At 36.9% G+C, this 21862-nt stretch overlaps 4 protein-coding genes across 4 annotated transcripts; 2 read left to right on the forward strand and 2 right to left on the reverse strand.

Annotated features, from left to right (window-relative positions):
* Window positions 1-1286: 1286 nt before the first annotated feature.
* On the reverse strand, window positions 1287-5893 carry LOC127251992 (calcium-dependent protein kinase 13). The gene is made up of 7 exons (XM_051275980.1): window positions 4983-5893; window positions 4345-4488; window positions 3907-4059; window positions 2659-2774; window positions 2410-2577; window positions 1750-1980; window positions 1287-1671 (listed from the first exon to the last, which is right to left on the reverse strand). Exons 1-7 carry the CDS (start codon window positions 5608-5610, stop codon window positions 1525-1527), a joined length of 1587 nt encoding a protein of 528 aa, XP_051131937.1. The 5' UTR covers window positions 5611-5893; the 3' UTR covers window positions 1287-1524.
* Window positions 5894-7747: 1854 nt separating this feature from the next.
* LOC127251874 (trihelix transcription factor GT-3b-like) lies at window positions 7748-9137 on the forward strand. Its single transcript, XM_051275790.1, has 2 exons — window positions 7748-8174; window positions 8399-9137. Exons 1-2 carry the CDS (start codon window positions 7893-7895, stop codon window positions 8984-8986), a joined length of 870 nt encoding a protein of 289 aa, XP_051131747.1. The 5' UTR covers window positions 7748-7892; the 3' UTR covers window positions 8987-9137.
* A 1071-nt stretch (window positions 9138-10208) lies between these two features.
* Window positions 10209-12069, forward strand: LOC127251743 (selT-like protein). Its single transcript, XM_051275592.1, has 4 exons — window positions 10209-10477; window positions 10591-10655; window positions 10919-11237; window positions 11728-12069. Exons 1-4 carry the CDS (start codon window positions 10292-10294, stop codon window positions 11845-11847), a joined length of 690 nt encoding a protein of 229 aa, XP_051131549.1. The 5' UTR covers window positions 10209-10291; the 3' UTR covers window positions 11848-12069.
* Window positions 11944-21496, reverse strand: LOC127251742 (uncharacterized). Its single transcript, XM_051275591.1, has 24 exons — window positions 21325-21496; window positions 21108-21235; window positions 20926-21010; window positions 20102-20155; window positions 19867-19958; window positions 19657-19760; window positions 19148-19223; window positions 18065-18515; window positions 16699-17031; window positions 16401-16598; window positions 16178-16276; window positions 16022-16091; window positions 15523-15650; window positions 15077-15359; window positions 14779-14999; window positions 14581-14705; window positions 14260-14377; window positions 13994-14049; window positions 13799-13892; window positions 13525-13705; window positions 13324-13395; window positions 13136-13236; window positions 12978-13040; window positions 11944-12595 (listed from the first exon to the last, which is right to left on the reverse strand). Exons 1-24 carry the CDS (start codon window positions 21367-21369, stop codon window positions 12488-12490), a joined length of 3285 nt encoding a protein of 1094 aa, XP_051131548.1. The 5' UTR covers window positions 21370-21496; the 3' UTR covers window positions 11944-12487.
* Window positions 21497-21862: the final 366 nt, after the last annotated feature.

Below are 21862 nucleotides of genomic sequence, written 5' to 3' on the forward strand. Positions count from 1 at the left end.
TCCAGGCCCCACCTCCCATACCTGTTTTACAACTCCAAAAATAATACTAACGCACATGATTCTTTTAAAATTCATTGTCATACAATAATAATTCATTTGTCTGTACTAAGTAGTTTCAAACAAAAACTGAACCGCACGAGAGTTTGCGCTTTATGCTCCTTCAAAATACTGTTCACAAACTATTTTATACTCCTTCAAAATACTGTTCACAAACTATTTCTGGTAAAATAGATTGAATAAAATTTAGGGAATGGCTGGGGAATGTAACATTATAATTGTTCACTTGTAAGTATCAATGCTTAATTACATGCATATTCAACATAAATGTCCATGTGTCGCAATCAGAATGGTAATTCACAGGCAAGAATAAGTATGGTAGGTATGTGCCTCAAAAAGTTGGCAGTAAAAAGGCAAACAAAAAAACAAGTTATCATCTTCAAATCAACCAATCATCAAAAGCTATAATAACTTCATCATAGTGAAAGCCACCTTTTCCTGGCTTTGCAAATTATACACAGCTCAAAACGTTTATAGCACATAAAGATACAAAAATATCTCCAAACGATGAGCTGGCTCACCTACAGAAATGCATCATTAGGACATCCAAGAAATGAAACAGGCCATAGTATATGCATATAGAGGAGTGAGAACACAAACAAAGGAAAGTAAGCAACTCCAACCAAATAGCCAGATGAAAAAAAAAAAAAAAAAGGCAATCAAATGAGGTTCAAAATGCACAACAAAAACAGATACATGCATACATGATGAAGGTTTGGATGTTTTGAGTGGCAGGGTTAATGCATCAGTGATACAGCAGAATTTGAATAAAACCCGAACCATCATTAAGCATGGAACATAAAATAAAAATCCACAGTGCAAGCAGTTCCCTGAGTGAGATCATAAATGAGTAAAACTGGAGTGAATATTCGGAGTTCCAAAAGAGACCATTATGAAATTGCATCAGTGTTCCTACAACCTGGCCAGCATTCTCATATTATGTATCGCCACTGTTGCTTGATTGTTTCCTACTCTCTAAATAGTTAATTTCCACTATTGTGAAGAGAGATACCACTTTGTAGGACAATAAATAAAATAACAAAATAATAGACTTTTAACTCTTTAAAAACCCCAATCTGTCTCTTTGATGAATTGGTGAAAACAGGTTATGAAACTGTACATGCCCCAAAAACATAAATTTGAGATCTAGTTCTTTTAACAAAGATATTTACTAGTACATCGTAGGTCATTTCACCCATCAGGAAGAAATAATGTGTGATTGTGAAGAGTAAGAGAATAGAATCAAACAGCACATGAGTGGGAACTACAAGATTTTGTGCTCTACCAAATCAACATGTTGACAAGGCTAATAAAATGTACTTGCCTCGTCCATAATCCTTATAAAGGCAACAATCAATTTGAACCCCATTTAACTTGGACAGGCCACAACAATGATAAAGAGAGTACGCTTAATACACACAGGCAATTGCTCACATACAAATGGAGAGAGAATCAGATTGTGCATATTCACTCACCCAAATTAATAGAACCATCTTTCATCAGCTTTATGCTCAGACTATTGAATCTCCCTCTTGAGTAATGTCTGGAAGCCTTTCTCCAGTCTGTCCCAGTTTTCATCATCGCCACAAATTCATCGTAGCTGATGCGTCCATCCTGGATTCATGGTGAAAATGCAATAAAAAATCAGTTCATACGGTGCTTCACATACATATCAGAAGGTTTTACTATTACCTTGTCTGTATCAACCTCCTGGAAAATGTCATTTGCCACATCCGTACTGTCATCTGCTCCATCTTCCATCAAGCCATCCCTAAGCTCATCTGGTTCAATGTAACCATTTCCATCTTTATCGAAATATGAGAAAGCCTTGTGAAGATGTTCATCATTTGCCATCTTCTGGAGATGGAGTGAGATTGCAAGAAACTCTCCATAATCCAATGTTCCTTTACAATTTGAATCCACCTGTAGAAATGAATGGATGAATAAAGAACGCATATAATCCAGGAGTGATATCAGCATCTCTCTCTCTCACTCACACACATACACGAAAGCGCATAATAGCATGGACATCATGCATATGATTATTGCAAGTCAACTATTCCCAGAGGATATCAAACTAGAAAATCAGGCAATTAAAGCTCGCAAACAAGCTACACGCATGAAGGCAAGTTCAGACTTTCCAAGAGGAGTCACTATACACTCCTCAATCAACCAAATGCAGACTTTGGCTCGTCCCTTACTTTATTACCGATCTCGATAACATATATGAAATAAAAATCTTCACAAGGTAAAACAATAGTTGAAAATCTATCTGACTATATAATTATTTTTAAAAATAAAATGGGTTAAGAATAAAAAATGTGCGCGTTGGATCATTAATTGGAGACTCACGGCTTCAATGAGCATCTGTAGTTCAGATTCTCCCAGCTGTGAATTGAACTTTTGCATTCCAGCCTTTAGCTCTTCAGTTGAAACAATACCATCACTATCAGTATCTATCTGAGCAAACACATCCTTGATGCCTTCAATTTCTTCATTAGATAAGAAATCAGCAATCACCTAACAAAAAGAGCACAACCACAAAAATTTAACTAAAACTTCAATGACATAAACATTGATGAGGTATAATAATCAACCAACCCTAAGAGCCTTCCTCTTGAATCTGTTCATCAACGAGAACTGCTTCAATCTTGACTTGACAACATCTCCAAGAGGAACATTTGGAGCCTTTTTCGCATTTTGAAGCCATGGGTGTTCTGTGGAAAACAAAACTTCTATTTAGAAACATAATATATGCCAAGCACATATAATGCATTTATCCTCAAAATGCAAGTGAATCTGCATGAACAAGTTTGATAGGGGATTTATTTTCCATTTCAGAATCCTCCCTTTTAATTTAAGCAGTAGCAGGTAATCATATGCACACACCAATAACGCACATCATTTATAACAAAAGACCTACAAAATTTTAATGCACAACTTTGTGCAATATGTTCGACATAGGTTCTAAGTGTGCAGAGGAAAGATGCAGTTATGTACACAATGCTAACTGCAACTATGTGAATGGTAGAGAAGATAAGTACAAGTATCAATAGAAAGAAAAACCATAATATATTTTCACAGAGCAGGTAAATTTATAAATGCTCAAACATCCATAAATACATCGTAAAAAACTGAAAATGATAGGTGCAAGTCAAATCAACTGAAAATGCATACAAATGTAAATTTACAAAGTATGATTGACTCTGTTTTGGTTGAGAAATGCTAACAAACAAGTAGTAAACAGTTTCTGCATGTTCCAGCCACAGCAAAGACTGTGCCCACAACATGAACTCAGAAATTATACCAGTCAAACACTAAACAGTTTGCGCATGCTATAGACACAGAAAATGTACTGATCTCAAATTCATATTAGAATGAGTAACTAAATGTCGGACCACAAATGTTCTCTAACAAAAAGTGCATGCACACATATATGCATTTTCTCAGACTGTTGCCTTAGACAATTATAACTCAAGATATTAAATTAAACACAACGAGAAAAGACGATTAATAGCCCTAAACGATAGGCTAACTAGGCCACTCAAAACCGTACAAGGGTGCATTGATACCAATAGAAGAGATTGATCATGAAACTTCAAAAGTTCATAATGATGAATCACCGAGAATTAAATGATTTATTAACAAATAAGTTTCAAAATTTTTTAGAAATGAGAACACTTTATATTTAACATGAAATTCCAGAAGACACCTTGTCTGTGAGAAGTGAGAAGCATGTTCTAGACAAAAGTGATCAACTCAACAGAAAAGTTTGTCAGACCAATAATAGTAAAGCGCACATCAAGGTTTATCAGAAAAAAGAAGCAAGGGAACATTAGATTAACACACCAAGAACTTGTTTTGCTGTAAGCCGAAGCTTAACATCTGGCTCCAGCATTTGCCTGACGAGGCTCTTGGCACTCTCCGATATACTAGGCCATGGTTCACGCTCAAAGTCTATTTTTCCACGTATTATGGCCTGAGCAACTCCCTGCTCAGATTCTGTGACAAAAAAAAAAAAAAAACTTTTAACTTTTAAGTCATTTAGCATATTTCTATTTCCAAGAAGCATGAAAACAACACCTGAAAATTGATAGTCAGGCATAATAAACACAAGATTAAAATTAGGTACTGAACGCCAGCAAGTCTGAACTTTGAAAACAGAAAGTTTGTAAGTGATCATCTAAAACTACTACTGCAGAGAAAACGAACGTTAAAAGGACAGTATAATATGTTGATTATGCCAGATATTTCTGTGTATGGAAGAGAGGGAGAAGGGTTAATTACCTGCCCAGAAAGGAGGAACTCCACACAGCAAGATATAGAGAATCACGCCAGCACTCCAGATATCTATTTCAGGTCCATAATTTCGCCTGAGCACCTCTGGTGCCATATAATAAGGGCTTCCAACAATTTCCGAGAACCTCTCACCTAAAATCCAAGAGTCAAAGCAAGTCTCTAAACATCATATATTCTTTTAGAATATGCTAATTGACAAGTTAATACAGTAGAAGAGCATTGTCTTGTTAATGCATATGGGCATGTGCAAGTGTGCTTGTGTATATATTCTCAAGAACCTCACCCTACTACACCTAGGATAAAAAATTACAAAACGATGGAACAAAAGTGAGAGATGAACACATCTCCATAGTAAGGCACGTGAACAATCTCACCAGTTTGATTATAGTGGCATTGATCCCTACTGAAATATTTTCATTATCTTTTGCATAAGTAAATTATGGGGGCAAACAATACCACGGAGATATTTCTCTATCAAATTTGTGAACAGCCAAACAATTACGTAGATAGTGTCTTTTCATAGGCAGGTAACCATTAATAAAACCCGTAACTCAAAAGCTTCCTAATTTTCAGTGGAGAATTTTCATCACATACAACTCTGAAGCAACTGCTATAAATTCACTAACCTGGCTTGAAAAATATGGACAACCCAAAATCAATGGCTTTAAGCGGAGAATTTTCCTTCTTATTTGCAAATAGAAAGTTCTCTGGCTTCAAGTCTCTATGGATCACCCCGTGCTTGTGGCATAGCTGCACAACCTCCATAATAGTCCTTGTTACAGCAGCCGCAGCCCGTTCTGTGTAATGCCCACGTGCCACAATTCTGTCAAACAGCTCCCCACCCTCGCATAACTCCATCACTAGATGCACAGCATTCTCGTCCTCACAGGCCTCCTTCAAGCACACAATGCTTGGATTCTTTGGCAAATGCTTCATTATAGCAACCTCCCTCCTCACATCTTCCACATCGACAGCGGTCCGCAGCTTCCGCTTCGATATGGACTTGCAAGCCAACAGCTCCCTGGTTTCCCGCTCAATGCACAAATAAGTAACCCCAAATTCCCCTCTCCCGAGCTCACGATCGATTAAATACTTCTCGTCTATGTTCTCCTTCTTGACGTCCGGCAAAACAGTAACCGTTTTCTTAATGTTGTCGGATGATTTGTCTTTCCGTCCGTGATCATGACCGGAAAAGTTGGATGACTTGACATCTTCTCTGGCAACGGCCGCCGGAGATCTACAACAGTTCCCCATTCAAATCAGGACGCGGCAGGTTTTCCCAATCAAGCAAAACCCTAACCCTAATTGTAGCAACAGCAGGAGGTCCGCTTTCACATGATTGGACTTGGAACCGAGTCCTCGGCGGACAGCAGAGCTCAGGGACGATAATGTGGGCGATTTTGTCTCGGAGAAGGGGTGCTTTGAGAGTGAGGGAGGGTGGCTGTGGCTTTGGCTGTACTGGCCTGGGGCAGGGGTTGAGTTGAGGGTGGGGATGGGATACTCCTCTGCAAAACCGAAGAAGTGGGTGGTACGGTAACGGTTCAGATGCTTTTTCAAGGAAAAGATCTTTTTGAATTATTCTTTCCGTTTGTTTTTTTATTTTTAAATTTTAATACAGGGAATTATTAAAATAAAATAAAATAAAAAATCTCTCGCTATCGAAGGAATATTTATTGGAGTATTTCTCCGAATACTACTGCTACTACTATTTATTAATTCTGGTTTTAGTAGTAGTTTGTCTGGCCGGAGTCGCAGACGGTGGTGAGTTGGCAGTCAGGCAGAGTAGAGTAATTAAAATATTAAATTAATTAATAAGTAATTAATTCTCGTTATATTTCTTTGCACAAATTTTTTTAAATTTTATTTTTTGAATTCTTTATTTAAAAAGAAAATATTTTTTTTTCTTTTACAAAATATTTTATCAAACATTATTTTAATATTAAATTTAAATCAAATTTTTTCAAACTTAACTAGAAAAAGGAACCATACTCTTTCTCTCTCTTCAGTTGGGTGACCCACAATAATCGTCTCGCCCTCGCCCTATATATATACATATACATATATATATATATATATATATAAGTCACTTCAATTAACAATTGCAGATTCAATTCACATTTAGAGATATGTAAGAATAATTTCACGTTCTTTAATTTTAGCTAGGATAAGTAGCTAGTATATTATATCATGAACTCTGTGTGTGATCCAATTATGTTACGTTCGTTGTTGAATGAATGGATTCACCCTTTGGTTCGATGAATTAAGGTAGAGATGCATGATGGAGTGTGTGCCGTGAAAAGCAACGGTTGGATGGACGTTGTATGTTATTGTCATATTGTACTTGTTACTGATCGATCATCAGCAGCTTCATTCATTCGTTCATTCATTATATTGTCTGTAACTGTAACTGTAACTGTAACTGGACAGTGCTGAACTACTGTTCCCTTCTGGGCATTGATTTTTTCTCTATGGATATATATATATACGCTTTTACCACCTGCAGCCTGTTGCTTGGTTGCTTCACAGTCCACTAGTTTGGGCCTGGCCTATTGTATTGGACGTAGTAGGAAACTGTAATACTAATAAAATTGGATAGCACAGCATTATAATTATCCACCAGAGTTAGTTAATTCCCTATTTATTTGGGTTGTATAATAAGAGACAATATTTCGAAAACATGCTGGTGGATTAGCTAGGTTAATTATTATAGTATTATTGTCATCGCAATTACCTAGTAAGTAAGGGAGAAAGAAAGTCAGATAGATAGATGGTCATCCTAAGATGGCTGGTAGGCAACCGCACTGGACCATGACGGCATGCGATTACGAGGAACAATTACAACATTAATTCTAGCTAGAATCAGATAACAAATTACAATACAGGATTTGTATCAGATAATATGTAGGTTTAATTAATTATTTACTCAAAATTACTTTAATTTGGTAAATCAATCTAGAAATAATTAAGTTGCGTTTCTCCGTCGACAAGTAAATTAATTAGTGATAATAAAATCAGGGTATGTTTTAGACGACATTTTGAATTTATGTATGGCCTGGAGGGGAGGGGACCACGAGAACATTCCCAACAATTTCTTGCTCTTAATTTGTGATATCGCATGCAGACGTCAGTGTGACCCTAGCTAGTATGAACAAATGCGAAACCCCCCAAAATACCAGGAAATTAATATTATATAAATCATATTCCTTGGATTGTATTCTTTAAATAAAAAATCAGATTTCGTGCACCGAGAAAAGGATTATACAAAAAGAAAAGAAAAAAAAAAAAAAAAAAAAAGAGAAATCCTGATTTGTTTTTTCCATTGCCATATTTAATTCGTCAAGTGTCTGTCTTTGACTCTCATTACCAACCAAACCCTTATCTATCTGTACATACCATAACACCAAACCCCCCCCCTTTTTTTTTTTTTTTGTTTCTTGTCCATCCTCCTTAATTCCGCAGTCATTCCCTTCCTTCCTTCTTTCCTTTCAAATTAAAAGAAGGAATATACATACATACATATACATATATATATATATATGGATCCGGGGCATCTTCATCACCTCCATCCGCCGCCGCCGCCATATCCGGCGGCGGTTGATGCTGCTGCGGGGAGCAGTGCCGACAGGTTCCCTCAATGGAGTGTGCAGGAAACTCGGGAACTGCTGATGATCCGGGCTGAGCTCGACCAGACTTTCATGGAAACGAAACGCAATAAAATTCTGTGGGAAGAGATCTCGACGAGGATGAGGGAAAAGGGTTATGGCAGAAGCGCAGATCAGTGCAAATCCAAGTGGAAAAACCTCGTCACCCGATACAAGGTCTGTGAATTGTGATCGATCCATTCAATCACAAACCTTTAACAATTATAATTGCTTCAGATTAGATTTTTAATTTGTGTAATAAGTGTGTGGAGGAGGAGCAATCATCATCACTGTCATCTGGATTCGGATGCAATTAATATTATATATCCATCATCAATGTCCATTTTGAAGAAATGTTTTTGACCAAAACGCGTTTCATTATTAATTATGTATATATATAGGTATGTGAAACTGCGGAGGCGGAAGGGATGAGGCAACAGTTTTCACACTACAACGAGTTGCAGGCTATATTTACTGCAAGGATGCAAAGAATGATGTGGTTGGAAGCTGAAGGCGGCGCCGCCAAGAGAAAGACGGCGGCGGCGCTGCAATATTCATCCGACATGGAAGATCAAGATCATCAATCAAACGAAGAGAGCGAAGTTAACGAGAAACCGAGGAAGAAAAGGAAAGGGAAAGCAGCAGCAGCAGCAGCTAATCCAAGCAGTAGCAGCAGCAGCAGCAGCAATGGCGCCATGATAATTATAAACGGCGTACGGGAGATGCTGGAGGAGTTCACGCGGCAGCAGATGGAGGTGGAAATGCAGTGGGTGAGAACATACGAAGCGAGGGAGGAGGAGAGGAGAGAGAAGGAGAGAGAGTGGAGGGCAGCCATGGAAGTGGTGGAGAAGGAGAGGATGACGATGGAGAGGAAGTGGAGGGAAAGGGAAGAAGAAAGGAAAGCTAGGGAAGAAGGTAGGGCTCAGAGAAGGGATGCCCTCATTACAGCCCTTCTCAATAAGCTTACAAGAGAAGAACATCATCTATGATTCTCAATCTCAAGATCAATTATAGTAGTCAAACATTAATTAATTGATTATTTGTCATCTCCATTGCTGCTGCAGCTTTCATTTTTCTTGTTAGGTCTTAACCTAATTCAAGACATTATATACAGGCCTAGCTAGCTAGCTTGCTTATTTATTTATTTGTTTTCTTCAAATGTGCTTCATGCACAATACAAATATATACAAGTCACTTTTGCAAATTGTATACTATATTAAAACTACAGATTTTTAATATAAGTAGGAAATGAAAAAGGCATACATACAGGGAATATAAAGATAGGGAATTGATTGAATAAACTGTGAATGATGATGATGAAATCAATTCACTGAAATAACGAGAATAATTTACATTATGCATTGCCTTAATTCTTAAATATAATATATATATATATTGTATATTATAATGAGTATCATTAACATCTGGTTCCATTGTATTGCAAATAATGACACTTGTACTTTATGTTTGAAAATGTTCTATCATTAACGTGAAAAGTTCAAGTTATAACCTAAACACTGACAATATTAAACTAACGCCAACACTAGCAACAAATGTAATTATAATGATATATATTTGAAAGGTGGTGAGAAAATAGAAATTAAGATGAACTCGTTGCATCTGTGGTGAGGATTTTGATGAACACAAGCAAAATAGGTTTGACAAATTATCAAGCCAAACAATAATTGTAACTTAATCAATGAATGTGATTAATTATGTGATTGAGACTATCTGCAGACTCATACATGTGTATGTGTATGTATGTATGGATATATATCACTAAATAAGGTGGTAGTGGGGGTGGATGCATTCACATTAATTAGGGCAAACGCAATCATGCATGTTGTTGAGTGATCACTAAGCAACAAGACATGGCCTCTATGGATTTTACTGTATTTTCACACACGCATGTATATACACACACATCGAAGCCATTCTTATTTTCAAAAATTATATTAATTCCAATCAATCAATTAATTAAAAAAAAAAAAAAGAACAAATAGAATTATTCAAATTTACACCTGATTTAATTTTATCCATATGGGCCCATTGGTTTATTGAAAGCCCGCTAAAAGATGGTGGGCTGATTGAAGGAGCCCAACAGCTACAGCCCCATTACATTATTTATTGAAAGTGAAAGCTCATTCTAAAACGCGATTTCAGACTCAACAGAGAAGCACGACTTCTTATATCATAAAAGTCAGTATCACAATTCACAAGGCTTCAAAACTTCAAATCGAATATCACGACTATTACCCTTGCAGGAAGGGATTGCATTCTCAGTGGGGGGAAATATGGATCGAGCGCAGCTTCTACTAGTGGGTTTACCCCTTTTCCTGTTCTGTTCCGACGTTTTGCACCTTTTCACCGCGCCGCCGTCGAAACCCGCTGCTCACCATCACCACCATCATCACCGGCATCAGTCCGATCCGCAGCCATTAATCAAACAACAGCAGCCATCTCTTGAGTTTCCTACTCAGGTTTGACCTAACATCTTACAAGGAATAGTTTATGTATCGGCTTCTTGTTTGTAGTCGATGTTGTTGGCCATCCATACAATCCTGTTGTTTTAATTATAATGTGTTTTTTGCAGAAGGCTAGTGGAATTGGTTTTGGGAACACTGTTAGCATAGATTTCTGTGCTTCATGTTCTTACAGGTACGTACGTATATGTGTTACCGAAGGGAGCTGTCTTATTTTATCATTTGTTGTCATTCTCCTAGTGGATCGCTATATAGAGCATCAAGTGCATTCTGTTAGGGACTTCCAAGTAAATACTACATGAATATTGTACTTGTAGTACTCATTGATTGTGGTGGTAACTCACTTGATAAATGCTATCAAACAAGTGGCATTAGATAGATATTACCTATCCTTCTGTTAAGGTTGTTGTTGATGTTATTCCACTTCTATGTTGGCAGAGGTACAGCAGTCACAATGAAAAATATGTTGGAGAGTCAATTTCCTGGGATCAATGTTGTTCTTGCCAATTATCCTCCTCCCCTACCTAAGCGCATGCTCAGTAAACTGGTGCCAGTTGTTCAATTTGGTGTGATTGCAATTATAGCGGGTGGTGAACAAATTTTTCCAAGGTTAGGGTTTGCTGCACCTCCCCAATGGTACTATAGTTTGCGTGCAAACAGATTTGGGAGTATGGCCAGTACTTGGCTACTTGGGAACTTTCTCCAATCTTTCCTGCAGAGTTCGGGTGCTTTTGAAGTGTACTATAATGGTGACTTGGTAAGGTTCCTCTATATTTCGTATGTATTTGATGTTAAAATGTTTGTGAAAATGGGACTCTTTTCCTGAGAATTTTTGTCTCGAAACTGGATATATTTGCTTTCACTGGAGAACTGTTGTTATTGTGGCTTTTCTTGCCTTAAGTGGTGCTCGAAGAGGTCCAAGATCTCTTCCTGAATCTGAACATAGTACTCGTGTTCATTGAATTTCAAAGTCCTAACATATGTTTAGAAGGAATAGCAATAAAAAAAAAATTTGATCTTATTTAAGGGTACCTTCATTCTAAGGCTTGGGTGATTATTTGTCTGTAATTTTCTTTGCCATTATCAGTGTTCTGCTACCATTTCTGTATCAGTTCAACTGATAATAATTGAACAAATTATTCTCATTATTCTGCTTCTTCTTTTTCTCCCACTGATAATTATTGGAAAGTTTTGATCTATTGCTCTCCACTAAGTGTATCATGTGTTGTCTTATTTCTGTATTTCAGGTATTCTCTAAACTAAAGGAGAGTAGGTTCCCTGGAGAGATAGAGTTGAAAGAACTTATTGGCCGAAGGATTTCTAACTCACAAGTGATTGATGGCCTTTCTGGAGGGCATTGGGCTTAGAAAGTTCAGAGTAAAACCACTGTTTTGTGACTTGCAAAAGTCAAGACTGTGTTATACTGAGTTTCATTTTCCTTCAGATCTACGTATGCAAAACTCTTTACTTCGGTATTAGTTATTGGGAACCATTTTTTTTTTTTTTCTTGACATGTAAATTATTTTCTCATAAGGCCACTGATACGTATAGTTGACCCATTCCTTTTATACACACACATATATATATATATATATCCTGTCAATTATATATCTACTATCTGTTTGAGTATTATTACAGCCCAGGCTATATATCATTACACCCCTCATGGGTGAAATTCATGTTTCTGTGCAGCTTGTGTTTTAGGCATATGGATACCATACCAAAATACAATGAAAATTGCAGGTATTGCAGGTTGCATCTGTTATATTTTTAATTGTAGTCACTCTCATGTAAAATCTAAGGGGTGGCACGTAACTGTACTTAGCTATGAATAAGTTAAAAGTGACATTCCTGCAGTTAGGCTTCATTCAAAAATGAGATGACTTACAAGCCTGTGTGCAGCCTTAATATAGACATCTACGAACCTTCCTTCATCGTCTAATAATAAATTACAATGCAAGTAATCTGGCGGCAACTTGGGAGGGCATCTAGTCCATAGGATTGATATTATATATGATACCACTTTCTTTTCTCCATTGCCTTGACAAGCTCATTAGCCAGTGACGCAAAGTCTTCTGCACCATGTCGCAGGTCTTCTGTGCGCCTACTGATTCGCTGGACAAAAATGTGCACGATGGTGATATTAGCATTCAAAGCTCTCGACAAAGAAATGATGTCAAAATCATTTTGTAGATCAAGAAACTTAAACAGATGAAACAATCTTTTACAAAGATCATGTGTTAAATCCCAATGGTTGTGAAAAGTGATCTATTCCCCATTTTCTTAATCTACAACGAGATGTCTACAGCTGCCTAGATATGGAAAGTAAAATTTTCCTTTCTATTCCACACCTAGTGCAGAAAAATCTGTCCCACGTTTTAAACTTCTTCGGGATTTTGCAAGTTTCACACTCGATTTTAGTCTTCCAATAGGGCATTTCCATTAACAGAACAAGCAAAATCCAAGAAGTTTGTCTTATTCTGTTAGAGATGATTACCTCAAGTTTTTCTTGGCGCTCCAGAAGCTTATCTCTTGCTTGGCCAGCTGCAGAAGAGGCATCCTGGAATTCAAAATGTAGAATAAGAAACACGTGTCATTAGACATTTCCAGCATACTATAAATGTGATAAGCTGCAAAGAACTACTCTTGATTTACCGCAGCTTTTCTGTATTTAGCAATGATCTCTTCTCGTGTTCTGAGTCGGGGTGTAATATCGTCATCATTACCAAACAATCTTTCTCGTTGGCTTTTTTCATCTGCAGCATAAATCCAAAATTTTCTAAATACCCAAACATTCTTTCCATAAAAATTGCAGCACTAGATATAAAAATGTCATTTCATACCTCTATCTGAGTTATTGACTTCTTGGGATGACGTCGATGGCAAAGGCTCAGGATCATCAATTTCAATGTCATCTGTAAATGCCAGCCACATAACATACACAAATAGCATTTGTAACCATAATAGAGAGAAGTGAGCACCTGAAAACTGGGCATATTCTGTGCATGTGTGTGTGTGTGTGTGAGAGAGAGAGAGAGAGAGACCTATAGAAAGCTCGACTTCATGTTCATCTATGGTGGCAGTCGATGGCTCTGAAAATGGGTTCTTCTTGAAAATGTCGTCCAGATTATTTAAACTAGATTTTGAAGGGGAAGCAGGGTTGCTCTTTGATTTCCATCCCTTAAATCCTTTCACAATGCCTCCAAGGAGACCAGTATTGCTTCCCTGCAGCACCAAACCAAACAGTTTAAAGAAAACTGAGAGAACTGATAACTGTGAAGCAGAAACATAGGAACCAGTAATATCCGTCATTAAAACCTCCTTTCTCTTGGGATAGGAAGAAACACTGATTGCAGCGTTAGCTGCAGCAGCCAGCACTTCATCATGAAGATGAGGTAGGGACTCTGGAATCCTGCCAATGAGATTCATTTTGTTCAGTAGATTCTAAACCCTCTAATACTCAAAGCAAGCACAGGGTAGTATAAAGTAGAGTAATAAATAACATGAGAATACCTGAAATCATTTTCACTCTCTAATAGAGAAATAACTGCCACTTCTGAACCATTCACCTGTGTCAGCAATAATACACTACACATTATAGTGTATGATTAACACACGGGGGAATAAATGGAGATTTTTATTTTGTTTATCTGAGTTGGGATACCATCAAACTTAAAAGCCACATTTAATTTTAACCTAACAAATAGATTGTGTTTAGGACGAAAAAAGGAACTATAAGTAATTATTCATTTCAAAGTCCACAATTGTTACTGCTTTACCAATACTATATGTCCATTTTCTGTAGAGCTCGTCATCCTATCCATGTTTGTCTTGAAATTCCACCTTAACTCCGATAAAGGAGAAAGATCTCTCACCAAGTCTAGATCAGGCAATGATCTGCATTAGGAAAAATAAATAAATAAATATTAAAATAAAGTAACATGACAGCTTTTCGTCACTTCTGCTATTCATGACTTATTTGGACTACTTCAACTTTTCTGCCTAAAATCCACAAAATAACTGCTGGATGGTTTTTTCATTGTTTCTGAAAAAGGAACTTCAGAAGACTCTATAGCAAGAGATATTTGAATAAAGTTTACCTGATCTCCATATCCCCTGTCTGATATAACAACACCAGGCCACAAACTTCCGTATCTTTTTTGAAAAGACTAGTCCAACAGCAGGGTTTGGGCAGTTTAACTTTATGTATGTATTTACTTTCTCCCTGATAAATCATACATTTTAGCTATAAAGATACACACAAAATCACACAGGGAAATAAAATTTGGGAGACTCACTTGAACCACAGACTTGGCAGAGTAGATATGCAGAACATCAGTAGAACAGAGCACAACTAGTAGCTCCTTCAAACTATGTGCAGAGGGAGTTGAGGTGATTGGGCTCTCTTGTGTTTCATGTTCATCACTCCCTTGAGAATCATTTTGTGAGAGCTCATTTCTTGGAGTTCCATCCTTTGGAAGTTGTACATCTAAAGACCTATGAACTGTTTCCCAGTTCTCTGCAGTGCAGAAACCCTGTAAGCAGTGCATGCATTTGGAGCAAGTGGATTTAACTTACATTAACACAAAAACTTGCCTATGACATAGAGTGAAATTGGTGTTGAATTCTTCTTCAACTGCATGGGCTTTGTGCTGATCATGCTACCACTCTTTCCATCAATGGCATATACACTAGCATCCTTGGTTGTTACAAATATAAGTTCTCCAGTACTATTAGCAGGTGTTTTTGATGCAGTTTCATCTGAGCTTTTATCTATTCCAGATATGAATCCTTTCCATGTTACTGATATCAATGGTGAGCTGGATATGGCATCTGTTATAAATTCAACGGATAATGAACGTGCATCTAGCACTGCAACCTGAAAAACAAGACAGTGTACATAAGCCAGAATACCAGTTGATATCGCATAAGGGATATCAAATGGCAACTTCAGTGGAATCTATGCACACTAAGAGCGCGGCTCACAGGAGCTGGCTAGTGATAAATCAACAATCATATGTAAACCAGTCAATAACACTCACTCGAGAACATTCATATCCTACAATCAGCCTGCAGCCATCACGAACAAAATTAAGTGTCCGAACTCCAGATTTCTGAAGCTTGAAAGCAGCTCTGCACCTAGGTCCTTGGACTGGAGCAGAATTATGAACTGCAACAAATGCTGATTTACATCAAGTACAATAACTATTTTGAAAACTTAATCACAAGTCATCACTGTGCCTTGAAGATTTTGAAGGAATAACTCTATGTTCCACAGATTCCTTTCTGAAACTCCTAATAAAAATCATTCAGGTTTGCCCACTGATCGAACCAATCCCAAAACTCAAGAAACAACTATAAGTTAATATGCCATAACATGTGTTGGAACTTTAAATAAGCTTTACATTAGCACGAGTCTTGCCTAGTACAATATTCATTCATGCCCCAACATTTCATATATAATCCTCTATGATTAAAATATTTAAACATGGGACTGGAAGTACTAGAGTAAGAAATGAGAAAAGTAATAGTTTGAATAACCTTCACTCGTGATCTCTGTAACAAAGTGAAAGCTACCATCACCAGAGCTGCAAAGGTGGTAAAGTAGAACCTGGATGACATCATGCCAAGACATGAGTAAATAGAGGACAAGATGTCCAATGCCCATCATTTAAATATTTAACAAATATTTCTAACCAGACCGCATTCGCTGCCAACAGCTAATGTGAATGTGGAGAAGCACAAATCTATTGTAGTCAACGAAGCACCAGAATCAACTAATCGTTTGCCATTAACCTGCCATTATCAGAAAGAAAAAATTATCCAGTATTGACAGATGCATGATAGCATTCACTGAATAAAATAAAAGTTTTGACTTTTATTTTTAGTCCCAAAAGTACATGAATTCATTAATGCAAACCTCATTTGTCAAAACACAAAGGAGCCGGAAAACTGGATTAGTGGCATTCCATATGCGGACTGATCCATCCTGATACCCTGCTACAAACAGTTTGTGGACATTATCATCTTTCTCAAAAGTTGCATGGTTACTTATTCCTCCCGTAACAGGCCACTTTCTGTTCCCAGGCAATGTTGGTGTTGAATTTACCACAGCAGTCTAATAATACAGAAGCACGATTCTTCGTTCATACGTACAGATCAATATGGAATTATGAGCATGATCTAGGTGAAGACAGGAAAAGGAAAATGTACATCACCTCAGATCCTAAAGCCTCGATGCTATCATACACAAGAAAAAGCTCTGAAACTGTCAACAAAGGATGAACAGTTGAGATACTAGCTGGAAAGTTAATGGCTGAGACTGGTAGTACCTTCCTTGACTGCAAATTTGAGGAAGGAAAACTGTTTGTGTCATAAATCTGTATTTGCCCAGGGCTTGACAATACAAACAGGGAAGCATTTGTATCACTCCCTGTTGCACCAACAGATGGAATTAAGATCATATCAGCAAAAGAACCACTAAGATTGAGGTCCACACGATCTATGCATCTCATTGTTTGCATTCCAGCTGACCATTCAAGAGTCAAAACCTGTCCAAAATAAACTATTTAGTACATCTGAAATCAATTTTTTTAGTACATCTGAAATCATTAGTTTCTAGCATTTTAGCAACATTGTTTTCACAATACAGCAAATTGTAATATAATAATATAAAGGGTAAACTGTTTTTAAGTCCCGCAACATGACCCCTTATCATTTTAGTCCGGCAAGTAGAGCCTGTCACGAATTAGTCCATAAGTAAAAAATTTTCGTAGTTTTAGTCCTCCAGCCCCCTGCGTGGTTCGCCGGAGGCTACATGGCGGACACGTGAATTTTATTATTTTTTTTTCATTTTTTTAATTTTTTTTAAAAATTTATTTTTAATTTTATTTGCCTTTTTTACTTTTTTTTTTATTTGGTCAAATTGAAAAAAGAATTAAAAAATTAAAAAATATATAAAAATAATAAAGTCCACGTATCCGCCAGGTGTTGGGACACCTGGCGAACACGTGGCTTCCGGAGAGCCACGCGGAACTAGTTTGCTTACGAGACTAAAATGATAAAGAGGTCCAGTTACAAAACTAAAAAAACAGTTTACCCTAATATAAATTTGTAGGTGTGTATCTCAACACAAGTCAATTCAAAATCTAATAAGGTTAATATAAGCAATATTTGGTTTCTGAAAATGCTGGCAGGAATTAAGTTTATGCAGAGAATGGTCATGAAGAGGAGGAAATCTGGGTACATTAAGTCTTAGTTTTTTTTTATAAAAAATAAACTATCCTTGTGCAGATCACTGCAGTGCAATCTGAAGAAAAGTTCATTTTCCCTTAATCTCCCTTAAAATTCCTCCTTGGATATCATTTCACTGACCTAGTAAAAGGACCAAATAATGTGTCAATTGTCATCAAAGCCTTTCATAAAGAAATCCAACTGATGTTAAAAAGGCCTCTCCTAGGTACCATCTAACAAGATATGTGATACAAACAGCTAGCAATTTTTCATTGTTAAAACAATAATGAAATGTGAGTTAATAAATAAGGTTTGCATGCAATATCTGCCAATAATAAGTTGATAACCCACCGTAACAACTTCATCACAGCCTATCTCATCACCACCATATAATATTAGTTGACCTTTCTTCTGTTTGCTGTATTTACACTGGTCCAACCAGTGTAAAACAATGACAGGAAGCCTCTTTTCAGCAGAAGATAACTGCAGTTGGACAACATTTGGTGACAGTGCATCTTCTTCATCTTCATTAGAAGAATTGTGTGATGTATCCCAAAATAAAATATCTCCATCTACATACCCAACAGCAAGAACAGATCCATTACTAGATACCCAACAAAGAGCACTGATCTCTTTCTCCCCGTCACGGGAAGGAGCATCATTTACGATATTCATCTCTGCATCACTTGGAGGAACAACTCTCTTTTCCAAATGGAGGTCTTTATTTCCTCGAACAACAATAACTTTTGCTTCAACCACATCCCATAGAATAACCAGACCACTCTCATAAGTAATCAATAGCCTGAACAATGTAAAATAACATCATTGATGTTGAAAAGGAACTCAAAATTTATAACATAAATAGATTACCATAACCTAGAGATTATAGTCGGATATTTGCATGTTGATCCAGCCAATTGAAGGAAGGAGAAAATAAATTGCTACAAGTTACGCAGATGTGTTTTTAGCTCATCCATAGAACTGAACACTATCAATGAGGCCCTCAAAGACTAGTGTATTAAAACCACCATCAAGGACTAATTTAATTCACGAGAAGTATAGTGATGTCAAAGATGGTGTACACAGTAACCACGATCAAAGTATTCAAGAAAACAAAGATGATACACAGCAACAACAACAAAAGAAGAAAAGAACAAGATAACTGGAAATATTGCAGCATTACAATTATCGGTTATAGTTAGAGCACCAGCAATGTGAAGTAAACTAGGAAATATAATGAATTAGATATTTGATTATGACACACGTTGGTATTGAGAAAAACGGAATTCTCAATGGCATATGCAATCAATGAGAAAGATCAAACTAAGTAAAACACATATGAATGACATTAAACAAGGTCAGCTGGCAAGTGAAGCAATGCACATAGGATAAGAGTAAACTAAAGGAGGGATATATAAACTCATCAAATCTTGCCTATTCCAGGAAGAACAGGGTTGAGGAAGAATTCCAACTATGGGTTGCCGATTAGAAATTGAGGATCCAACTGATTCTGTGAAATAAAAAAATAAATAAAATGTATAGCAAATAGATGACATTTAAATGAAAATATATAAATTACATTTAATAAACAATTAATAGAATTTGAATCTTAACTTTCATAGTGTTATCTGCATTGAGAGTGCTTATAACAATTTTGATTCCCGGAAAACAAATCTTGAAGCAATGCAACAAACTCCACGTATGGATAAGAACTGAAATTTTTTTTAAGCACATAGAATCTGTGCAGGATAATGTGTTCAGTTTGGAGCTGTAGAAGCATGCTTTTTCTATGATCCTCATTAGTGTCTTCACAATAACAACGGGATTTTTTGGTAAACCAAAACTAGCTAATAACTCTAATAAAGCATGGACACATGAATAATAACTGCAATCCAGAGATGAAGTGATACATATATATATACCAACTAACACAGAGCACTCACCAGCAAGAGAATCTGAAGATAGTTGGTATTGCAATCGCAAAAGCTCTTCACATTCAGGATCATATTTCAAAACAGACATCATTCCGTACTCATCACCAACATACCTAGAGCAGAGAAGAGTAATAAGTGATATGCGGGACAAACCATACTAACCAATACATGCTGGTATTTTATATCATAGAATTAAATCATATTTGATTCACATCATACATAAATGAGGAGCCACTGATTACAGAGAAAGCGGTTACATTGGATTCCCACTGTAAACTACAATCTATTGACCTCTTCTCCAGATTCCAAACCTGTTAAGAGAAAGATAGCGTAGATAAATAGAACTTTACTTCAAAACTTGATGGTTGTTAAATCACTGGATTAAGATTCCATACAGAAATCAAAAGCAGTTCATCATTGACAAGCAAGTTAAGATCATGAGAATACTGCAAACCTGAATATCATTGTCATTTGTAATGCTAATTAAAAAGCCTTGATTTTGCAGAAACTGCAAGCAGAAGAACAAGAAAAATCAGAAGCTTTATAGTCTGGGATCGCAATCAGCTGAAACATGATTTGCAGCTTAAGTTAACAATACCACTGAAGAAAGAACATGCAATTTGATATCTTAGAGAATGTGAATTCTCTAGTCTCTATAACTGCATTTAATTGCTTCATTCAGATGACAAGACATTTGATCAGTATTCAAAACTATGAAAACCTCCACCTTAACATGATGTACAGTGACACTCCTTACAAATAAACAATACCACTTTTGATGAATAACAAAGAAAGCTATTACTAAGTCAAATGTCCAAGTACGAACATCAAAATGCAGAAGCAGCATTTTAGTGCACTAATGAGAAGGTTTTATTTGTCGGGAAACTTAAATATAGAAGTCTCATCTCCCTTACAATCAAGAAAACAGAAATTCAGATTTACTGGAGAAGAGAATTTTTTATCAAGTTAATCAGAGAGTGGCTACTGTAAATTCCTTGCAAGATATGTATGTTAGCTAATGACAGTTTACTAATGGACTATCAATTAAAGTACTTGATCACCTTTTGATGTGAAATTTTGAGCAACACACCTTGAGCGAAATGCTTTGCACTCCCAACACATTAATATTTTTAATATATAAATTACAAATTTCTCTCTACACAGGAAAACTAATATCAAAGATGGCTATTTATGTGTGTAAGATATTTCATGCAGGCATGATGCTAGTTAGTATAACATAGTTGTTACTGATAATTAGTTTTGATTTAAAAGACAGACCTCCAAGTGCTTGAAAGGCGACACTTTTGGTGAAATCAATAGTCCTTCAACATTATCGCCACCAATTACTTTTATCCTGCCATCCCTACATAAAAGTCTGAATAAGTACTGCGAGAGAGCATGCGCACAATGAAAAAACATATAGACGAGATAATCACGAAGACACATGAGTATACACTTACAAAGTGCCGATTGCCAGTAGTCGCTGAATCGGATCAAAAGCAAGTATCGAGGCCGTAGAAGGGATTCCATAATGTACATTAACCCGAAGATTGAAGTCATCCGGAGTCAGCAGACCCTTTTCTTGATGCTAAATTGCAGAAAGGATTTACAAATTCAAAATCGGGTCAAGTGGTGGAAGACTGGATTGAAGTCAACCTGAGAGTACTGTGCACGTACCAGATGACGATGACCGCCTTTCTGGAAGAGACGTTTCGCGAACATTCCGCTGCAGAACTTCCTTCTTGGCCGGAAGGTGAAACGTTGGAGGAGAGTAGTTGGTTTAGGTGTGTTTTCTTGATTTCAAAGAAGCACCTGCTGCTGCTGGCCCTGGGTACGACGTTTTCAATTTACAAATATATAATAAAATGTTGCTCTGAATAAAATTAGACTAGAGGGATATATCTCTTGGTTTACACGCAGAGTGGGGCCCAGATAATTTACTAACTACATCTGTGGACCAGGTCAGTGCCATATCCAGTTAAATGGTCTGGATTGGGCCAGACCCTGTCATTCGGCCCAATGGGCTCATGTTTTGTCTAGTAGATACAAACGTAAATTGAGACCCTGTCCTTTCACCCCTAAACTCAGCCACACATCTCTGCAACGCCGCCTTCCTCAATCAACTCATGTATGCATTTCTTGATCAATATCTATAATAGAACAAAAACATCTGTAGCCCGGCATCATATAAATGTAGATTTTTAGGATACTACCA

Source organism: Andrographis paniculata, unplaced genomic scaffold, assembly GCF_009805555.1.
Source record: "Andrographis paniculata isolate CXL003 unplaced genomic scaffold, ASM980555v1 Contig45END, whole genome shotgun sequence".
NCBI lineage: Eukaryota > Viridiplantae > Streptophyta > Magnoliopsida > Lamiales > Acanthaceae > Andrographis > Andrographis paniculata.

Coding starts and splice junctions, on each gene's coding strand:
- LOC127251874 (XM_051275790.1), top strand. CDS start 7,893: ATGGATCCGGGGCATCTTCATCACCTCCATCCGCCGCCGCCGCCATAT. Junction 8,175..8,398: donor ACCTCGTCACCCGATACAAG/GTCTGTGAATTG, acceptor GTATATATATAG/GTATGTGAAACTGCGGAGGC.
- LOC127251743 (XM_051275592.1), top strand. CDS start 10,292: ATGGATCGAGCGCAGCTTCTACTAGTGGGTTTACCCCTTTTCCTGTTC. Junction 10,656..10,918: donor TGTGCTTCATGTTCTTACAG/GTACGTACGTAT, acceptor CTATGTTGGCAG/AGGTACAGCAGTCACAATGA. Junction 11,238..11,727: donor TGTACTATAATGGTGACTTG/GTAAGGTTCCTC, acceptor TCTGTATTTCAG/GTATTCTCTAAACTAAAGGA.
- LOC127251992 (XM_051275980.1), bottom strand. CDS start 5,610: ATGGGGAACTGTTGTAGATCTCCGGCGGCCGTTGCCAGAGAAGATGTC. Junction 4,060..4,344: donor AGTTCCTCCTTTCTGGGCAG/GTAATTAACCCT, acceptor TTTTTGTCACAG/AATCTGAGCAGGGAGTTGCT. Junction 2,578..2,658: donor TCAAGAGGAAGGCTCTTAGG/GTTGGTTGATTA, acceptor TCTTTTTGTTAG/GTGATTGCTGATTTCTTATC.
- LOC127251742 (XM_051275591.1), bottom strand. CDS start 21,369: ATGTTCGCGAAACGTCTCTTCCAGAAAGGCGGTCATCGTCATCTG. Junction 20,156..20,925: donor CGCCTTTCAAGCACTTGGAG/GTCTGTCTTTTA, acceptor TTCTGCTTGCAG/TTTCTGCAAAATCAAGGCTT. Junction 17,032..18,064: donor GCTGTGATGAAGTTGTTACG/GTGGGTTATCAA, acceptor TATTTTGGACAG/GTTTTGACTCTTGAATGGTC.